Below are 17,706 nucleotides of genomic sequence, written 5' to 3' on the forward strand. Positions count from 1 at the left end.
GGGAGCTGAGGACATGGGGATCTGGCCACAGGCTGACAGGTTCCCGTTGCTGTCAGGGGAGCCCAATGAGGTGGGGTTCTGGCTACAGAGTGACAGGTTCCTGGCCCCCTCAGGGAAAGTCAGGGGAGCCACGCAGGTTAGGCTCTGGTCGAGACTGACAGGTTCCGAGTCCCATCACAGGTAGGCAGGGGAGCCTAAGGAAGCGGGGTTCTGGCAACTGGTGACAGTTGCAGGTCCATCAAGGGTAGGGAGGGGTGCTGATGGGGTGGGGTTCTGGCTGCAGACTCACAAGTTCCTGGTCCAGTCAGGGGCGGGCAGCGTAGCCTACGGAGGTGGGGTTCTGGCCACAGAATGACAACAGGTCTCTGGTCCCATCAGGAGTAGGCAGGGAGCTAAGGACATGGGGTTCCTTCCGCAGACTGACTGACAGATTCCAGGTCCAGTCAGGGGCAGGCAGGGGAGCTAAGGGGTGGAGTTCTGGCCACAGACTGCCAGGTTCCTGGTCCAGTCAGGGACAGTCAGAGGAGCCAAGGAGGTGGGGTTCTGGCCACAGACTGACAGGTTCCCGGTCCAGTCAGGGACAGTCAGAGGAGCCAAGGAGGTGGGGTTCTGGCCACAGACTGACAGGTTCCTGGTCTAGTCAGGGGCAGGCCTGGGAGCCAAGGGGTGGAGTTCTGTCCGCAGACTGAAAAGATCCCAGTCCCATCAGGGGGACTCACTGGAGCCTCAATGTTGGGGTTCTGGCTGCAGACTGACGGGTTCCCGGTCCCATCAGTGGCAGTCAGGGGAGCCAAGGAGGGTGGTTCTGGCCTCAGAGTGACACGTTTCGGTCCAGTGACGCCAGGAAGGGGAGTTAGCTACGTGTGGTTCTGGCCACAGACTGACAGATTCCTGGTCCGGTATGGTCAGGCAAGGGAGCTAAGGGGGTGGAGTTTTGGCCGCAGACTGACTGGTGCCCGGTCCTGTCAGGAGCACTCAGCAGAGACTAGAGGTGGGGTTCTGGCTGCAGACTGACAGGTTCCTGCTCCAGTTAGGGGCAAGTCAGGGGAGCAAAGAAGTTAGGGTTCTAGTGGCAGACTGACACATTCCGGGTCCATCTGGGGCGGGAAATGAGCCCAGGAGCTGGGGTTCTAGCCGCAGACTTACAGGTACTGGGTCCAACAGAGGCAGGCAGTGGAGCTAAGGATGTGGGGTTCTGGCTGCACACTGACAGGTTCCCGGTCCAGTCAGGGGCAGTAAGGGCAGCTAGGGACATGGGGTTCTGGCCGCAACTGACAGGTTCCCAGTCCCGTCAAGGGCAGGCAGGGGAGCCAAAGTGGGTGGGGTTCTGGCCACAGACTCACGGGTTCCATTTCCAACAGGGGTAGGCAGTGGAGCTAAGGATGTGGGGTTTGGCTGCACACTGACAGGTTCCTGGTCCAGTCAGGGACAATAAGGGGAGCTAAGGACATGAAGTCTGCATGCAGACTGACAGGCTCCTGGTCCCATCAGGGGCAGCCAAAGGAGCTAAGGATGTGGGGTTCTGGCGGCAGACTTTCAGGTTCCATGTGCGTGTGGAGTAGGACAGGGAGGCAGGGTGGTGGGGTTCTTTCTGCAGACTACAGGTTCCAGATCTATCAAAGGCGGGCGGGCAGCTAAGGACGTGGGGTTCTGGCCACAGACTGACAGGTTCCCGGTCCTGTCAAGAGCACTCAGTGGAGCCAAGCTGGGTGGGGCTTTGGCTACAGACTGACAGGTTCCTGGTCCAGTCAGGGGCAGGCAGGGGAGCCTAAGGAGGTGGGGGGACCGGGCCACAGACTGACAGGTTCCCAGTTCTGTTCGGGGCAGGCAGGGGAGCTAAGGACGTGGGATTCCTGCCGCAGACTGACAGGTTCCAGGTCGAGTCAGGGGCAGACAGGTGAGCCTCTGGTCGCAGACTGACATGACCCGGTGCTGTTAGGGGCAGGCAGGGGAGCCTAAGGAGTTTGGGTTCTGGAGTCAGACTGACAGGTCCCGGTGCAGGATGTCCAGGAAGGGGAGCAGATGGAGTGGGGTTCTGCTCAGAGACTGAGAGGTTCCTGGTCCCATCAGGGAAAGGCAGGGGAGCTAAGGAGGCGGGGTTCTGGACGCAGACTGACAGGGTTTCAGTTCTGTCAGTGGCAGTCAGGGAAGCCATGGAGGTGGGGTTCTGGTCGCAGACTGACAGGTTCCCAGTCCAGAACGGCCAGGCAGGGGAGCTAAGGGGTGGGGTTTTGGCGGCAGACTGACAGATTCCTGGTCCCATCAGGGGCAGGAAGGGGAGCCCAAGGAGGTGGGGTCTGGCCAGAGGCTGAGAGGTTCTGGGTCCATTAGGGGGAAGTCAGTGGAACCAAGGATGTGGGGTTCTGGCCGCAGAGTGACGGATTCCACCTCCATCAGGGGCAGGCAGAGGAGCTAAAGCGGTTGGTTTCCGGTCACACACTGACAGGTTCCCATGCTGTCAGGGGCAGTCAGCGGAGCCAATGACGTGGGGTTCTGTCAGCAGGCCGACAGGTTCCCGGTCCCGTCAGGGCCACTCAGTGGAGACTAAGGGGGTGGGCTCTGGCTGCTGACCGACAGGTTCCTGGTCCCCTCAGGGGCAGGCAGGTGAGCCAAGGACGTGAGATTCCTGCCACAGATGGAAAGGTTCCCAGGTTTGGCCACAGACGGAAAGGATCCTGGACCAAAATGTCCAGGCATGAGAGCTAAGGGGTTGTGTCTGGTCGCAGGCTGACAGGTTCCCTGTGCACTATGGCAAGGGGTAAGGTGAAAAGGTCGTTAAGGTGAAGAGGTCATGTCAAGATAGCCACTGAGGGAAAAAGGTCATGCCAAGATGGCCGCTGACCACAGAAATTGCCTGGCACCAGGCCGTGATTGGATGGCTTCTGAAACCACATGGCAACAGAGGAAACCACATGACAACAGAGCCTGACTGACAGCCAGCCGGCCGTGATTGGATGCTTTCAGAAACCACATGACAACAGAGCCTGACTGATGGCGGGCCGTGACTGGATGGTTTCAGAACCTGCCTGGCACCAAGAGCCTGCCTGGCCACAGGCTGTGATTGGATGGCTTTGGAAACCGCCTGGCCACAGCCTGTGATTGGTCAGGGCCTAGACCGCCCCTTGACTGGATGGGCTGTCTTGGCCATAGAAGCAGCTGTAGCAACTGAAATAAACGAGTCTGCTGGCTGCCCGCCTCAGGACTGCTCTCACCCGCCTCCCGGCGTCCGTGCGGTGACTCCGCACCTCTTGCCCCCACCACGCTCCTCCTCTCAGAACGCATCCTCTCAGGAAGAAATAAACGTCCACAGTTTCTTGGCTCACCCGAGTGCCCCTGACTCGACGAACGGGAACCTGTCAGTCTGTGGCCAGAACCCCACCTCCTTATCTGCTCTGCCTGCCCCTGCTGGACGAGGAATCTCTCTTTCTGCAGCCTGGACCCCACCTCGTCTCCTCTGCCTGCCCCGATGGGACCCGGAACCTCCAAGTCTGCAGCCAGAACCCCACCTCCTCAGCTCCCCTCCCTACCCCAGTGGACCTGGAACCTGTCAGTCTGCCGCTCAAACCACAGCTCACTGGCTCCCCTGACTGCCACTGACGGGACCGGGAAGCTCTCAGTGGACGACCAGAAACCCACCACCTCAGCTCCTCTGCCTGCCCCTGATGGACCCGCAACCTGTCAGTCTCCCGCCAGAACCCCACCTCCTTGGGTCCCCTTCCTGACCCTGACTGGACCAGGAACCTGTCAGTCTGCGCCCAAACCCCAAGGCCTTAGCTCCCCTGCCGGCCCACAACTGGACCGGGAAACTGTCACTCTGCCACCAGAACCCCACCCCCTTGGCGGTCCTGCCTGCCCCAGACTGGACGGGACCCTGTCAGTCTCCCGCCAGAACCCCACCTCCTTGGCTCCCCTGCCAGCTCCTGACTCGGAGCAAAAGCTGCCCGTCGTCAACCAGAACCCCGCATCCCTAGCTCCCCTGCCTGCCCCTGCCTGGACCGGGAACCTGTCAGTCTCCCGCCAGAAACCCACCCCCTTAGCTCCCCTGCCTGCCCCTGCCTGGATCGGGAACCTGTCAGTCTCCCGCCAGAAACCCACCCCTTTAGGCTCCACTGCCTGCCCCTGATTGGACCGTGATCCTGTCAGTCTCCCGCCTAAACCCCAGCCCCTCGGCGCTGCTTCGGCCCCTGACTGGACGGGGAACCTGTCAGTCTCCCGCCAGCACCCCACCCCTTTAGCGTTCCCCTGCCTGCCCCTGACTGGACGGGGAACCTGTCAGTCTCCGGCCTAAACCCCACCCTCTTGGCGCTATTTCTGCCCCTGACTGGACGGGGAACCTGTCTGTCTCCCGCCAGAAAACCACCCCCTTAGCTCCCCTGCCTGCCCCTGATTGGACCGGCATCCTGTCAGTCTCCCGCCTAAACCAAAGCGCCTCGGCGGTCCTTCTGCCCCTGACCGGACGGGGAACCTGTCAGTCTCCCGCCAGCACCCCACCCTCTTGGCGCTATTTCTGCCCCTGACTGGACGGGGAACCTGTAAGTCTTCCGCCAGAATCCCACCCCCTTAGCTCCCCTGCCTGCCCCTGCCTGGACCGGGAACCTGTCAGTCTCCCGCATAAACCCCACCCTCTTGGCGCTATTTCTGCCCCTGACTGGACGGGGAACCTGTCAGTCTGCCGCCAGGACCCCACCCCCTTAGCTCCCCTGCCTGCCCCTGATGGGACGGGGAACCTCTCGGTCTGCAGCCAGAAACCCACTCCCTTAGGATCCACTGAATGCCCCTGACTGGATGAGGAACCTGTTAGCTAGCATCTAGAACCCCCCACTCGCCAGCTCCCCACATGCCCCTGACGGTACTTGGAACTGTCAGGCTGCGGCAGGAAACCAGGGTCCTTAGTTCCCCTGCCTGTCCATACTGGGCCGTCCATACTGTCAGGCTGCAGCCAGAACCCCCACCCTCTTAGGCTCCACTGAGTGCCCCTGACAGGACCGGACACCTGTCAGTCAGCACATAGAACCCCACCTTGTTAGTTCCCCAGCATGCCCCTGAGAGGACTGTGAACTCGTCAGTCTGTGGCCAGAACCCCACATCCTCAGCTCCCCTGCCTGCCCCTGATGGGACCAGGAAACCTCAGTCTGTTCAGAACTCCACCCCCTTAGCTCCCCTGCCTATCCATTCACGACCAGGAACCTGTCAGTCTGCCACCATAAAAAAACCCCACCCCCTGAAGCTCCACTGAGTACCCCTGACTGGACAGGGAACCTGTCAGTCTGCAGCCAGAACCCCACACCCGTCGCTCCCTCGCGGGTCCACTGACTGAACCAGAAATCTGTCAGTTTGCTATCAAAACCCAGCCCCTTAGCTCTCCTGACGCCCCTAACAGCACCCGGAACCTGCCAGTCTCCTGCCAGAACCCCACCTCCTGGGCTCCCCTGCCCGCCCCTGACTGGCACAGGAACCTGTCAGTCTGCCGCCAGAACTGCACCTGCTTAGCTCCCCTGCCTGCCCCCGAGGAGAATGGGAACCTGTTGGTCTGCGGCCAGAAACCCACCTCTTGGTTCCCTGCCTGCCCCTGACTGGACAGGGAAACTGTCCGTCTGCGGCCCAAACCCCACGCCATTAGCTCCCTCGCCTGCCCATGACAGGACCAGGAACCTGTCAGACTGTGACCAGAACCACACCTCCTTAGACCCCTGCCTGTCCCTGATGGGACGGGGAACCTCTCAGTCTGCAGCAGCCAGAAACCACTCCCTTAGGATCCACTGAGTGCCCCTGACTGGATCAGGAACTGTCGCAGAGTGACAGGTTCTGGGTCAGTCAGGGGCAGGCAGGAGAGCTAAGGACTTGGGGTTCCTGCCGCAGACTGACAGGTTCCCGGTCCTGTCAGGGGCAGGCAGGGGAGCCAAAGACGGCGTTTCTGGCCCTAGACTGGCAAGCTACCAGTCCCATCAGCGGCAGGCAGGGGAGACAAGGAGGTGGGGTTCTGGCCCCAGGCTGACAGGTTCCCAGTTCCATCAAGGGCCGGCAGGGGATCCAAGAGGTGGGGTTGTAGTCCTAGACTGTCAGGTTCTCAGGCCAGAAAGAGGCAGTCAGGGGAGCCAAGGAGGTGGGGTTCTGGCCGCAGAATGACAGGCTCTGGTTCCAGTCAGGGGCAGGCAGGGTAGTGTATGAGGATGGTGTTCCTGCCACAGACATACCAGTTCCCTGTCTAGTCAGGGACAAGCCGGGGAGCTAAGCATGTGGGGTTCTGGCCGCACATGGACAGGTTCCCGGTCCATATGGCCAGGCAGGGAAGCTAAGGCGTTCTGGCTAAGGTTCTGGCAGCAGCATGACAGGTTCCTGGTCCCATCGCGGGCAGTCAGGGGAGCCAAGGAGGTTGGTTCTGGCCACAGACTGACAGGTTCAGGTCTATCAGGGGCAGGCAGGGGAGCTGAGGACATGGGGATCTGGCCACAGGCTGACAGGTTCCCGTTGCTGTCAGGGGAGCCCAATGAGGTGGGGTTCTGTCTACAGAGTGACAGGTTCCTGGCCCCCTCAGGGAAAGTCAGGGGAGCCACGCAGGTTAGGCTCTGGTCGAGACTGACAGGTTCCGAGTCCCGTCACAGGTAGGCAGGGGAGCCTAAGGAGGTGGGGTTCTGGCCACAGGTGACAGTTGCGGGTCCATCGAGGGTAGGTAGGGGTGCTGATGGGGTGGGGTTCTGGCTGCAGACTCACAAGTTCCTGGCCCAGTCAGGGGCGGGCAGCGTAGCCTACGGAGGTGGGGTTCTGGCCACAGAATGACGACAGGTCTCTGGTCCCATCAGGAGTAGGCAGGGAGCTAAGGACATGGGGTTCCTTCCGCAGACTGACTGACAGATTCCAGGTCCAGTCAGGGGCAGGCAGGGGAGCTAAGGGGTGGAGTTCTGGCCACAGACTGACAGGTTCCTGGTTCAGTCAGGGACAGTCAGAGGAGCCAAGGAGGTGGGGTTCTGGCCACAGACTGACAGGTTCCTGGTCTAGTCAGGGGCAGGCCTGGGAGCCAAGGGGTGGAGTTCTGTCCGCAGACTGAAAGGATCCCAGTCCCATCAGGGGGACTCACTGGAGCCTCAAGGGTTGGGGTTCTGGCTGCAGACTGACGGGTTCCCGGTCCCATCAGTGGCGGTCAGGGGAGCCAAGGAGGGTGGTTCTGGCCTCAGAGTGACACGTTTCGGTCCAGTGACGCCAGGAAGGGGAGTTAGCTACGTGTGGTTCTGGCCACAGACTGACAGATTCCTGGTCCAGTATGGTCAGGCAAGGGAGCTAAGGGGGTGGAGTTTTGGCCGCAGACTGACTGGTGCCCGGTCCTGTCAGGAGCACTCAGCAGAGACTAGAGGGTGGGGTTCTGGCTGCAGACTGAAAGGTTCCTGCTCCAGTTAGGGGCAAGTCAGGGGAGCAAAGAAGTTAGGGTTCTAGTGGCAGACTGACACATTCCGGGTCCATCTGGGGCGGGAAATGAGCCCAGGAGCTGGGGTTCTAGCCGCAGACTTACAGGTACTGGGTCCAACAGAGGCAGGCAGTGGAGCTAAGGATGTGGGGTTCTGGCTGCACACTGACAGGTTCCCGGTCCAGTCAGGGGCAGTAAGGGCAGCTAAGGACATGGGGTTCTGGCCGCAACTGACAGGTTCCCAGTCCCGTCAAGGGCAGGCAGGGGGGCCAAAGTGGGTGGGGTTCTGGCCACAGACTCACGGGTTCCATTTCCAACAGGGGTAGGCAGTGGAGCTAAGGATGTGGGGTTTGGCTGCACACTGACAGGTTCCTGGTCCAGTCAGGGGCATTAAGGGGAGCTAAGGACATGAAGTCTGCATGCAGACTGACAGGCTCCTGGTCCCCTCAGGGGCAGCCAAAGGAGCTGAGGATGTGGGGTTCTGGCGGCAGACTTTCAGGTTCCATGTGCGTGTGGAGTAGGACAGGGAGGCAGGGTGGTGGGGTTCTTTCTGCAGACTCCAGGTTCCAGGTCTATCAAAGGCGGGCGGGCAGCTAAGGACGTGGGGTTCTGGCCACAGACTGACAGGTTCCTGGTCCTGTCAAGAGCACTCAGTGGAGCCAAGCTGGGTGGGGCTTTGGCTGCAGACTGACAGGTTCCGGGTCCAGTCAGGGGCAGGCAGGGGAGCCTAAGGAGGTGGGGTCCTGGCCACAGACTGACAGGTTCCCAGTTCTGTTCAGGGCAGGCAGGGGAGCTAAGGACGTGGGATTCCTGCCGCAGACTGACAGGTTCCAGGTCGAGTCAGGGGCAGACAGGTGAGCCTCTGGTCGCAGACTGACATGACCCGGTGCTGTTAGGGGCAGGCAGGGGAGCCTAAGGAGTTTGGGTTCTGGAGTCAGACTGACAGGTCCCGGTGCAGGATGTCCAGGAAGGGGAGCAGATGGAGTGGGGTTCTGCTCAGAGACTGAGAGGTTCCTGGTCCCATCAGGGAAAGGCAGGGGAGCTAAGGAGGCGGGGTTCTGGACGCAGGCTGACAGGGTTTCAGTTCTGTCAGTGGCAGTCAGGGAAGCCATGGAGGTGGGGTTCTGGTCGCAGACTGACAGGGTCCCAGTCCAGAACGGCCAGGCAGGGGAGCTAAGGGGTGGGGTTTTGGCGGCAGACTGACAGATTCCCGGTCCCATCAGGGGCAGGAAGGGGAGCCAAGGAGGTGGGGTCTGGCCAGAGGCTGAGAGGTTCTGGGTCCATTAGGGGAAGTCAGTGGAACCAAGGGGTTCTGGCCGCAGAGTGACGGATTCCACCTCCATCAGGGACAGGCAGAGGAGCTAAAGCGGTTGGTTTCCGGTCACTCACGGACAGGTTCCCATCCTGTCAGGGGCAGTCAGCGGAGCCAATGACGTGGGGTTCTGTCGGCAGGCCGACAGGTTCCCGGTCCCATCAGGGCCACTCAGTGGAGACTAAGGGGGTGGGCTCTGGCTGCTGACCGACAGGTTCCTGGTCCCCTCAGGGGCAGGCAGGTGAGCCAAGGACGTGAGATTCCTGCCGCAGATGGAAAGGTTCCCAGGTTTGGCCACAGACGGAAAGGATCCTGGACCAAAACGTCCAGGCATGAGAGCTAAGGGGGAGTGTCTGGTCGCAGGCTGACAGGTTCCCTGTGCACTATGGCAAGGGGTAAGGTGAAAAGGTCGTTAAGGTGAAGAGGTCCTGTCAAGATAGCCACTGAGGGAAAAAGGTCATGCCAGGATGGCCGCCGAGGAGAAAAGGTCATGCCAAGATGGCCGCTGACCACAGAAATTGCCTGGCACCAGGCCGTGATTGGATGGCCTCTGAAACCACATGACAACAGAGGAAACCACATGACAACAGAGCCTGACTGACAGCCGGCCGTGATTGGATGCTTTCAAAAACCACATGACAACAGAGCCTGACTGATGGCGGGCCGTGACTGGATGGTTTCAGAACCTGCCTGGCACCAAGAGCCTGCCTGGCCACAGGCTGTGATTGGATGGCTTTGGAAACCGCCTGGCCACAGCCTGTGATTGGTCAGGGCCTAGACCGCCCCTTGACTGGATGGGCTGTCTTGGCCATAGAAGCAGCTGTAGCAACTGAAATAAACGAGTCAGTCTGCTGGCTGCCCGCCTCAGGACTGCTCTCACCCGCCTCCCGGCGTCCGTGCGGTGACTCCGCACCTCTTGCCCCCACCACGCTCCTCCTCTCAGAACGCATCCTCTCAGGAAGAAATAAACGTCCACAGTTTCTTGGCTCACCCGAGTGCCCCTGACTCGACGAACGGGAACCTGTCAGTCTGTGGCCAGAACCCCACCTCCTTATCTGCTCTGCCTGCCCCTGCTGGACGAGGAATCTCTCTTTCTGCAGCCTGGACCCCACCTCGTCTCCTCTGCCTGCCCCGATGGGACCCGGAACCTCCAAGTCTGCAGCCAGAACCCCACCTCCTCAGCTCCCCTCCCTACCCCAGTGGACCTGGAACCTGTCAGTCTGCCGCTCAAACCACAGCTCACTGGCTCCCCTGACTGCCACTGACGGGACCGGGAAGCTCTCAGTGGACGACCAGAAACCCACCACCTCAGCTACTCTGCCTGCCCCTGATGGACCCGCAACCTGTCAGTCTCCCGCCAGAACCCCACCTCCTTGGTTCCCCTTCCTGCCCCTGACTGGACCAGGAACCTGTCAGTCTGCGCCCAAACCCCAAGGCCTTAGCTCCCCTGCCGGCCCACAACTGCACCGGGAAACTGTCACTCTGCCGCCAGAACCCCACCCCCTTGGCGGTCCTGCCTGCCCCAGACTGGACGGGACCCTGTCAGTCTCCCGCCAGAACCCCACCTCCTTGGCTCCCCTGCCAGCTCCTGACTCGGACCAAAAGCTGCCCGTCGTCAACCAGAACCCCGCATCCCTAGCTCCCCTGCCTGCCCCTGCCTGGACCGGGAACCTGTCAGTCTCCCGCCTAAACCAAACCCCCTTAGCTCCCCTGCCTGCCCCTGATTGGACCGGCATCCTGTCAGTCTCCCGCCTAAACCCCACCCCTTCGGCGCTCCTTCTGCCCCTGACTGGACGGGGAACCTGTCAGTCTCCCACCACCACCCCACCCCTTTAGCGTTCCCCTGCCTGCCCTTGACTGGACGGGGAACCTGTTAGTCTCCCGCCTAAACCCCACCCCCTTGGCGCTCCTTCTGCCCCTGACTGGACGGGGAACCTGTCAGTCTCCCGCCTAAACCACATCCCCTTGGCAGTGCTGCCTGCCCCTGCGTGGACCGGGAACCTGTCAGTCTCCCGCCAGAAACCCACCCCCTTAGCTCCCCTGCCTGCCCCTGATTGGATGGGGAACCTGTCAGTCTCCGCCTAAACCCCACCCCCTCGGCGCTCCTTCTGCCCCTGACTGGACGGGGAACCTGTCAGTCTCCCGCCACCACCAAACCCCTTTAGCGTTCCCCTGCCTGCCCCTGACTGGACGGGGAACCTGTCAGTCTCCGCCTAAACCCCACCCTCTTGGCGCTATTTCTGCCCCTGACTGGACGGGGAACCTGTCAGTCTCCCGCCTAAACCCCACCCCCTTGGCGGTGCTGCCTGCCCCTGACTGGACCGGGATCCTGTCAGTCTCCCGCCAGCACCCCACCCCCTTGGCGCGCCTTCTGCCCCTGACTGGACGGGGAACCTGTCAGTCACCCGCCTAAACCCCATCCCCTTGGCGGTGCTGCCTGCCCCGGACTGGACCGGGATCCTGTCACTCTCCCGCCAGCACCCCACCCCCGTGGCGCTCCTTCTGCCCCTGACTGGACGGGGAACCTGTTAGTCTCCCGCCTAAACCCCACCCCCTTGGCGGTGCTGCCTGCCCCTGATTGGACCGGGATCCTGTCAGTCTCCCGCCAGCACCCCACCCCCTTAGCGCTCCTGCTGCCCCTAACGCGACCCGGAAGCTGCCGGAGGGCGCCTCCTCCCGCCCTCTGCACTGCCGCTAATGACTTTTTCCAGTGCGCGCTCAGAACGCCACCTCCTTCCTCGCCGGTGGCTGCCTGGCCTCCCTGGACGAGTGAGGCGCAGGTCTAGGTTCAGAACCTCGCCCTCTGCCCGGCCCTGACTGGCTCTGCTGGATGAGGAGGAACAGTCCGGCCTGTCCCGCCCGTGCTGGGCGCGGGCAGGCAGCGTGGCAGAAGACAGGTTCTAGGCTCCTACTGCGCGTTCCTCCTCCCAGACAAGGGCAGGCAGGGCCAAGCTACAGGGCGAGGTTCTGGCGGACGGACAGGCGGGTACGCGCCCGCTCAGGGGCTGCCAGGGACGTGCGGGACACAGGCCCGAAGCTGCCCGGTCCGGTCCGAGCTGGACATGGGCGGGACGACTGCCGCGTGGTGCGCGCAGACGTCACTTCCCGCGTCCAGTCAGGAGCCGCGAGGGGCGTGGCTCGAGGCGGTTCCTTTCCACACCATTTCCGCCCCGAGCCGCAGAAACAGGGCGACACAACCACTCAGCATCTGATTGGCAACGGAGTCTGAGACCGCGTGAAGCCAATGGCTGCCCGACCTGTCACTCAGACGAGCCCAGCCGCAGAGCGCCCTGCCGCTGAGGCTTTGGGGAGTTGTAGTCTCCCCGGTCCACCCTGTCCAAGCAGAGGGTGGCTGGGCAATGTGAAATCAGGAAATATGGCCCACAGGTGACAGACGAAAAATGATAATTTAGGTCAGAAAATTAGGCCTCAGAGCTTTTTTTCAAAGAAGAGAAAGAAGACAGCTGGGTTGAAACACGGTTCCTTTCCACACCATTTCCGCCCCGAGCAGACGCCTCCGAAACAGGAAGCACACACCCACCCCACGTCTGAGTGGTCCGGAGTCTGAGACCGGGGAAGCCATTGTGTCGGCTACCTGTCACTCAGGCCAGTACAGCCCACACGTAGAGCGTCGCCACCGCCCCTGAGGCTTCGGGGAGGTGTAAGTCTCCCGGCCCCGCTCTGTGCAAGCCTAACGTGGCTGCACAATGTGAAACCAGGAAATATGGCCCACAGATGATAAAAGAAAAATGATAACTTAGGTCAGGAAAATTAGATCATAGAGTTTTTTTTTTTTTCCAAGAAAAGGAGAGATCTGGGTTGAAACGGGGTCCTTTTCAAGACCATGTCCGCCCCGAGTCGCTGAAACAGGACGCACACACCAACCCGGCCTGTGATTGGCCCCCGGGTCTGAGACAGGGGGAAGCCATTGGCTGCCTGAAGTGTCACCCAGGCGAGTCCAGCCCAGACGCAAAGCCACGCTCTCGCTGAGCCCTTTGGGAGTTGTAGTCTTCCCGCTCCTCCCTGTCCAAGCCTACTGTGGCTGGACGGTGTGAAACCAGGACATATGGCCCACAGATGATAAAAGCAAAATGATAATTTAGGTCAGGAAAATTAGATCAAGGAGCTTTTTTTAACAGAAAAGAGAGGAGAGAGCTGTGTGAAATGCGGTTCAGCACCACCTCCGCCCCGAGCCGCTGAAACAGGAAGCACACGCCCACCCAGCGTCTGATTGGTCCCCGCGTCTGAGACAGGAGAAGCCATAGGCTGTGCTACCTGTCACTCGTACGTGCCCAGCCCAGTCGTAGAGCGCCGCATCCGCCGCCGCTAGCGCTCCTGGCAGCTGTAGTTCAGGGCTGCGTTCAGACAAGGAAGTGTGCCTGCACAATTTGAAATCAGGAAAGATGGCCCAAAAATGATAAAAGAAAAATGATAACTTAGGTCCGGGAAATTAGATCATAGAGCTTTTATTTTCAAGAATAGAGAGAAGTGAGCTGGGTTGAACGTGGTTTGTTTCAAGACCACGTCCGTCCGGAGCCGCAGAAACAGGAAGCCAGCAACCACCCAGCATCTGATTGGCCCCCCCGGGTCTGAGACACGTGAAGCCATTGGCTTGCGGACCTGTCACTCAGGCGAGTCCAGCTCAGACGCAAAGCGACGCTCTCGCTGAGCCGTTTGGGAGTTGTGGTCTCCCCGCTCCGCCCAGTTCAAGCCTAGCGTGGCTGGGCAATGTGAAACCAGGAAATATGGCCCACAGATGATAACAGAAAAATGATAGCTCAGGTCAGGAAAATTAGGCCTCACAGCTTTTTTTTTTTTTTTTTGAAAGAAAAGAATGCTTTCTCAGCTCTTACATATAGAATTTCCGCCCCGAGCAGACGCCTCTGAAACAGGAAGCACACACCCACCCCGCGTCTGAGCGGTCCGGAGTCTGAGACCGGGAAAGCCATTGGGTCGGCTACCTGTCACTCAGGCCAGTACAGCCCACACGTAGAGCGTCGCCGCCGCCGCTGAGGCTTCTGGGAGTTGTAGTCTCCCGGCCCCGCTCTGTGCAAGCCGAGCGTGGCTGGACAATGTGAAACCAGGGAATATGGCCCACAGATGATAAAAGAAAAATGATAACTTAGGTCAGGAAAATTAGATCATAGAGCTTTTATTTTCAAGAAAAGAGAGAAGGCCAGCGCCGCGGCTCACTAGGCTAATCCTCCGCCTTGCGGCGCCGGCACGCCGGGTTCTAGTCCCGGTCGGGGCGCCGGATTCTGTCCCGGTTGCCCCTCTTCCAGGCCAGCTCTCTGCTGTGGCCAGGGAGTGCAGTGGAGGATGGTCCAAGTGCTTGGGCCCTGCACCCCATGGGAGACCAGGTTAAGCACCTGGCTCCTGCCATCGCATCAGCACGGTGCGCTGGTCACAGCGCACCGACCGCAGCGGCCATTGGAGGGTGAACCAACGGCAAAAGGAAGACCTTTCTCTCTGTCTCTCTCTCACTGTCCACTCTGCCTTTAAAAAATAAAAAAAATAAAATAAAATAAAAATAAGAAAAGAGAGAAGTGAGCTGGGTTCAAGACCATGTCCGCCCCGAGTCGCAGAAACAGGAGCACACACCAACCCGGCCTGTGATTGGCCCCCGGGTCTGAGACAGGGGGAAGCCATTGGCTGCCCGACGTGTCACCCAGGCGTGTCCAACCCAGACGGAGAGCGAGGTCGGCGGCGAGGCTTCCGGGAGTTGTAGTCTCCCCGCTCCGCCCTGTCCAAGCCTACTGTGGCTGGACGGTGTGAAACCAGGACATATGGCCCACAGATGATAAAAGCAACATGATAATTTCGGTCAGGAAAATTAGATCAAGGAGCTTTTTTTAAAAGAAAAGAGAGAAGAGAGCTGTGTGGAATCGCGGTTCAACACCACTTCCGCCCCGAACCGCTGAAACAGGAAGCACACGCCCGCCCAGCGTCTCATTGGTCCCCGCGTCTGAGACGGGGGGAGCCATTGGCTGTGAACTCGTCATTCTGCGCCCAGAACCCCACCCCCTGAGGCTCCACTGCCTGCTCTCGACTGGACGGGGAACCTGTCAGTCTGCCGCCAGGACCCCACCCCCTTAGCTCCCCTGCCTGCCCCTGATGGGACGGGGAACCTCTCGGTCTGCAGCCAGAAACCCACTCCCTTAGGATCCACTGAATGCCCCTGACTGGATGAGGAACCTGTTAGCTAGCATCTAGAACCCCCCACTCGCCAGCTCCCCACATGCCCCTGACGGTACTTGGAACTGTCAGGCTGCAGCAGGAAACCAGGGTCCTTAGTTCCCCTGCCTGTCCATACTGGGCCGTCCATACTGTCAGTCTGCAGCCAGAACCCCCACCCCCATTGGCTCCCCTGACTGCCACTGACGGGACCGGGAAGCTCTCAGTGGACGACCAGAAACCCACCACCTCAGCTCCTCTGCCTGCCCCTGATGGACCCGCAACCTGTCAGTCTCCCGCCAGAACCCCACCTCCTTGGTTCCCCTTCCTGCCCCTGACTGGACCAGGAACCTGTCAGTCTGCGCCCAAACCCCAAGGCCTTAGCTCCCCTGCCGGCCCACAACTGCACCGGGAAACTGTCACTCTGCCGCCAGAACCCCACCCCCTTGGCGGTCCTGCCTGCCCCAGACTGGACAGGACCCTGTCAGTCTCCAGCCAGAAGCCCACCCCCTTAGCTCCCCTGCCTGCCCCTGCCTGGATCGGGAACCTGTCAGTCTCCCGCCTAAACCCCACCCCTTTAGGCTCCACTCCCTGCCCCTGATTGGACTGGGATCCTGTCAGTCTCCCGTCTGAACCCCAGCCCCTCGGCGCTCCTTCTGCCCCTGACTGGACGGGGAACCTGTCAGTCTCCCGCCTAAACCCCACCCCCTTGGCCGTTCTGCCTGCCCTTGACTAGACCGGGATCCTGTCACTCTCCCGCCAGCACCCCACCCCCGTGGCGCTCCTTCTGCCCCTGACTGGACGGGGAACCTGTCAGTCTCCCGCCTAAACCCCACCCCTTTAGCGTTCCCCTGCCTACCCCTGACTGTACGGGGAACCTGTCAGTCGGTCGCCTAAACCCCACCCCCTTGGCCGTTCTGCCTGCCCTTGACTGGACCGGGATCCTGTCACTCTCCCGCAAGCACCCCACCCCCGTGGCGCTCCTTCTGCCCCTGACTGGACGGGGAACCTGTCAGTCTCCCGCCTAAACCCCACCCCCTTGGCGGTGCTGCCTGTCCCTGACTGGACCGGGATCCTGTCACTCTCCCGCCAGCACCCCACCCCCTTGGCGCTCCTTCTGCCCCTGACTGGACCGGGAATCTGTCAGTCTCCCGCCAGCACCCACCCCCTTAGCGCTCCTGCTGCCCCTAACGCGACCCGGAATCTGCCGGAGGGCGCCTCCTCCCGCCCTCTGCACTGCCGCTAATGACTTTTTCCAGTGCGCGCTCAGAACGCCACCTCCTTCCTCGCCGGTGGCTGCCTGGCCTCCCTGGACGAGTGAGGCGCAGGTCTAGGTTCAGAACCTCGCCCTCTGCCCGGCCCTGACTGGCTCTGATGGAGGAGGAGGAACAGTCCGGCCTGTCCCGCCCGTGCTGGGCGCGGGCAGGCAGCGTGGCAGAAGACAGGTTCTAGGCTCCTACTGCGCGTTCCTCCTCCCAGACAAGGGCAGGCAGGGCCAAGCTACAGGGCGAGGTTCTGGCGGACGGACAGGCGGGTACGCGCCCGCTCAGGGGCTGCCAGGGACGTGCGGGACCCAGACCCGAAGCTGCCCCGTCCGGTCCGAGCTGGACATGGGCGGGACGACTGCCGCGTGGTGCGCGCAGACGTCACTTCCCGCGTCCAGTCAGGAGCCGCGAGGGGCGTGGCTCGAGGCGGTTCCTTTCCACACCATTTCCGCCCCGAGCCGCAGAAACAGGGCGACACAACCACTCGGCATCTGATTGGCAACGGAGTCTGAGACCGCGTGAAGCCAATGGCTGTCTGACCTGTCACTCAGACGAGCCCAGCCGCAGAGCGCCCTGCCGCTGAGGCTTTGGGGAGTTGTAGTCTCCCCGGTCCACCCTGTCCAAGCAGAGGGTGGCTGGACAATGTGAAATCAGGAAATATGGCCCACAGATGGTAAAAGGAAAATGATCATTTAGGTCAGGAAAATTAGGCCTCAGAGCTTTCTTTAAAAGAAGAGAAAGAAGACAGCTGGGTTGAAACACGGTTCCTTTCCACAGCATTTCCGCCCCGAGCAGATGCCTCCGAAACAGGAAGCACACACCCACCCCACGTCTGAGCGGTCCGGAGTCTGAGACCGGGGAAGCCATTGGGTCGGCTACCTGTCACTCAGGGCAGTACAGCCCACACGTAGAGCGTCGCCGCCGCCGCTGAGGCTTCGGGGAGGTGTAGTCTCCCGGCCCCGCTCTGTGCAAGCCGGAGGGAATCCATAGACTGGGATGGAGCCTTAGGAACCCAGATAGAGCCTTAGGAACTCGGATGGAGTCTTAGGGACCCGTATGGAGTTCAGAGACTCGGATGGAGCCATAGGTATCCGGAAGGAGCCAAGAGACCCGGATGCAGCTCAGAGACTCAGATGGAGCCCAGAGAACCCGACGGAATCCAGAGACCTGGAGGTGGCCCTGGGGACCCGGATGTGGCCCGGAGACCCTGGTGGAGCCCAGAGACCTCGATGGAGCCTTAGGGACCTGGATTGATCCTAGAGACTCGGAGGGAACCTTATACACAAGATGGAGCCTTAAGAACCCGGATGGAGCCCAGAGACCCGGATGGAGCCCAGAGACCCTGATGGAGGCTTAGGGACTGGATGGAGCCTTAGGGACCCGGATGGAATCTTAGGGACTCGAATGGAGCCCAGAGACCCTGATGGAGCCTTAGGGACCCCGATGGAGCATTAGGGACCCGGATGGAGCACAGAGACCCGGATGGAGCACAGAGACCCGGATGGAGCCTTAGGGACCCTGGTGGAGTCTTAGGGACCTGGATGGAGCCCAGAGAC

At 61.0% G+C, this 17,706-nt stretch overlaps 1 protein-coding gene across 1 annotated transcript in view; it reads left to right on the plus strand.

The window, feature by feature from the left end:
• The window catches only part of LOC149119114 (heat shock transcription factor, Y-linked-like), a 50,386-nt gene extending 34,636 nt beyond the window's left edge, over positions 1–15,750 (plus strand). The window contains exon 3 of the mRNA XM_089325273.1: positions 15,730–15,750. Within this exon, the coding sequence (XP_089181399.1) occupies positions 15,730–15,750 (21 nt within the window). The remainder of the gene's footprint in view (positions 1–15,729) is intronic.
• Positions 15,751–17,706: the final 1,956 nt, after the last annotated feature.

Source organism: Oryctolagus cuniculus, chromosome Y (genome assembly GCF_051225735.1).
Source record: "Oryctolagus cuniculus isolate XC-2025 breed Fujian yellow rabbit chromosome Y, ASM5122573v1, whole genome shotgun sequence".
NCBI classification, from domain to species: Eukaryota; Metazoa; Chordata; class Mammalia; order Lagomorpha; family Leporidae; genus Oryctolagus; species Oryctolagus cuniculus.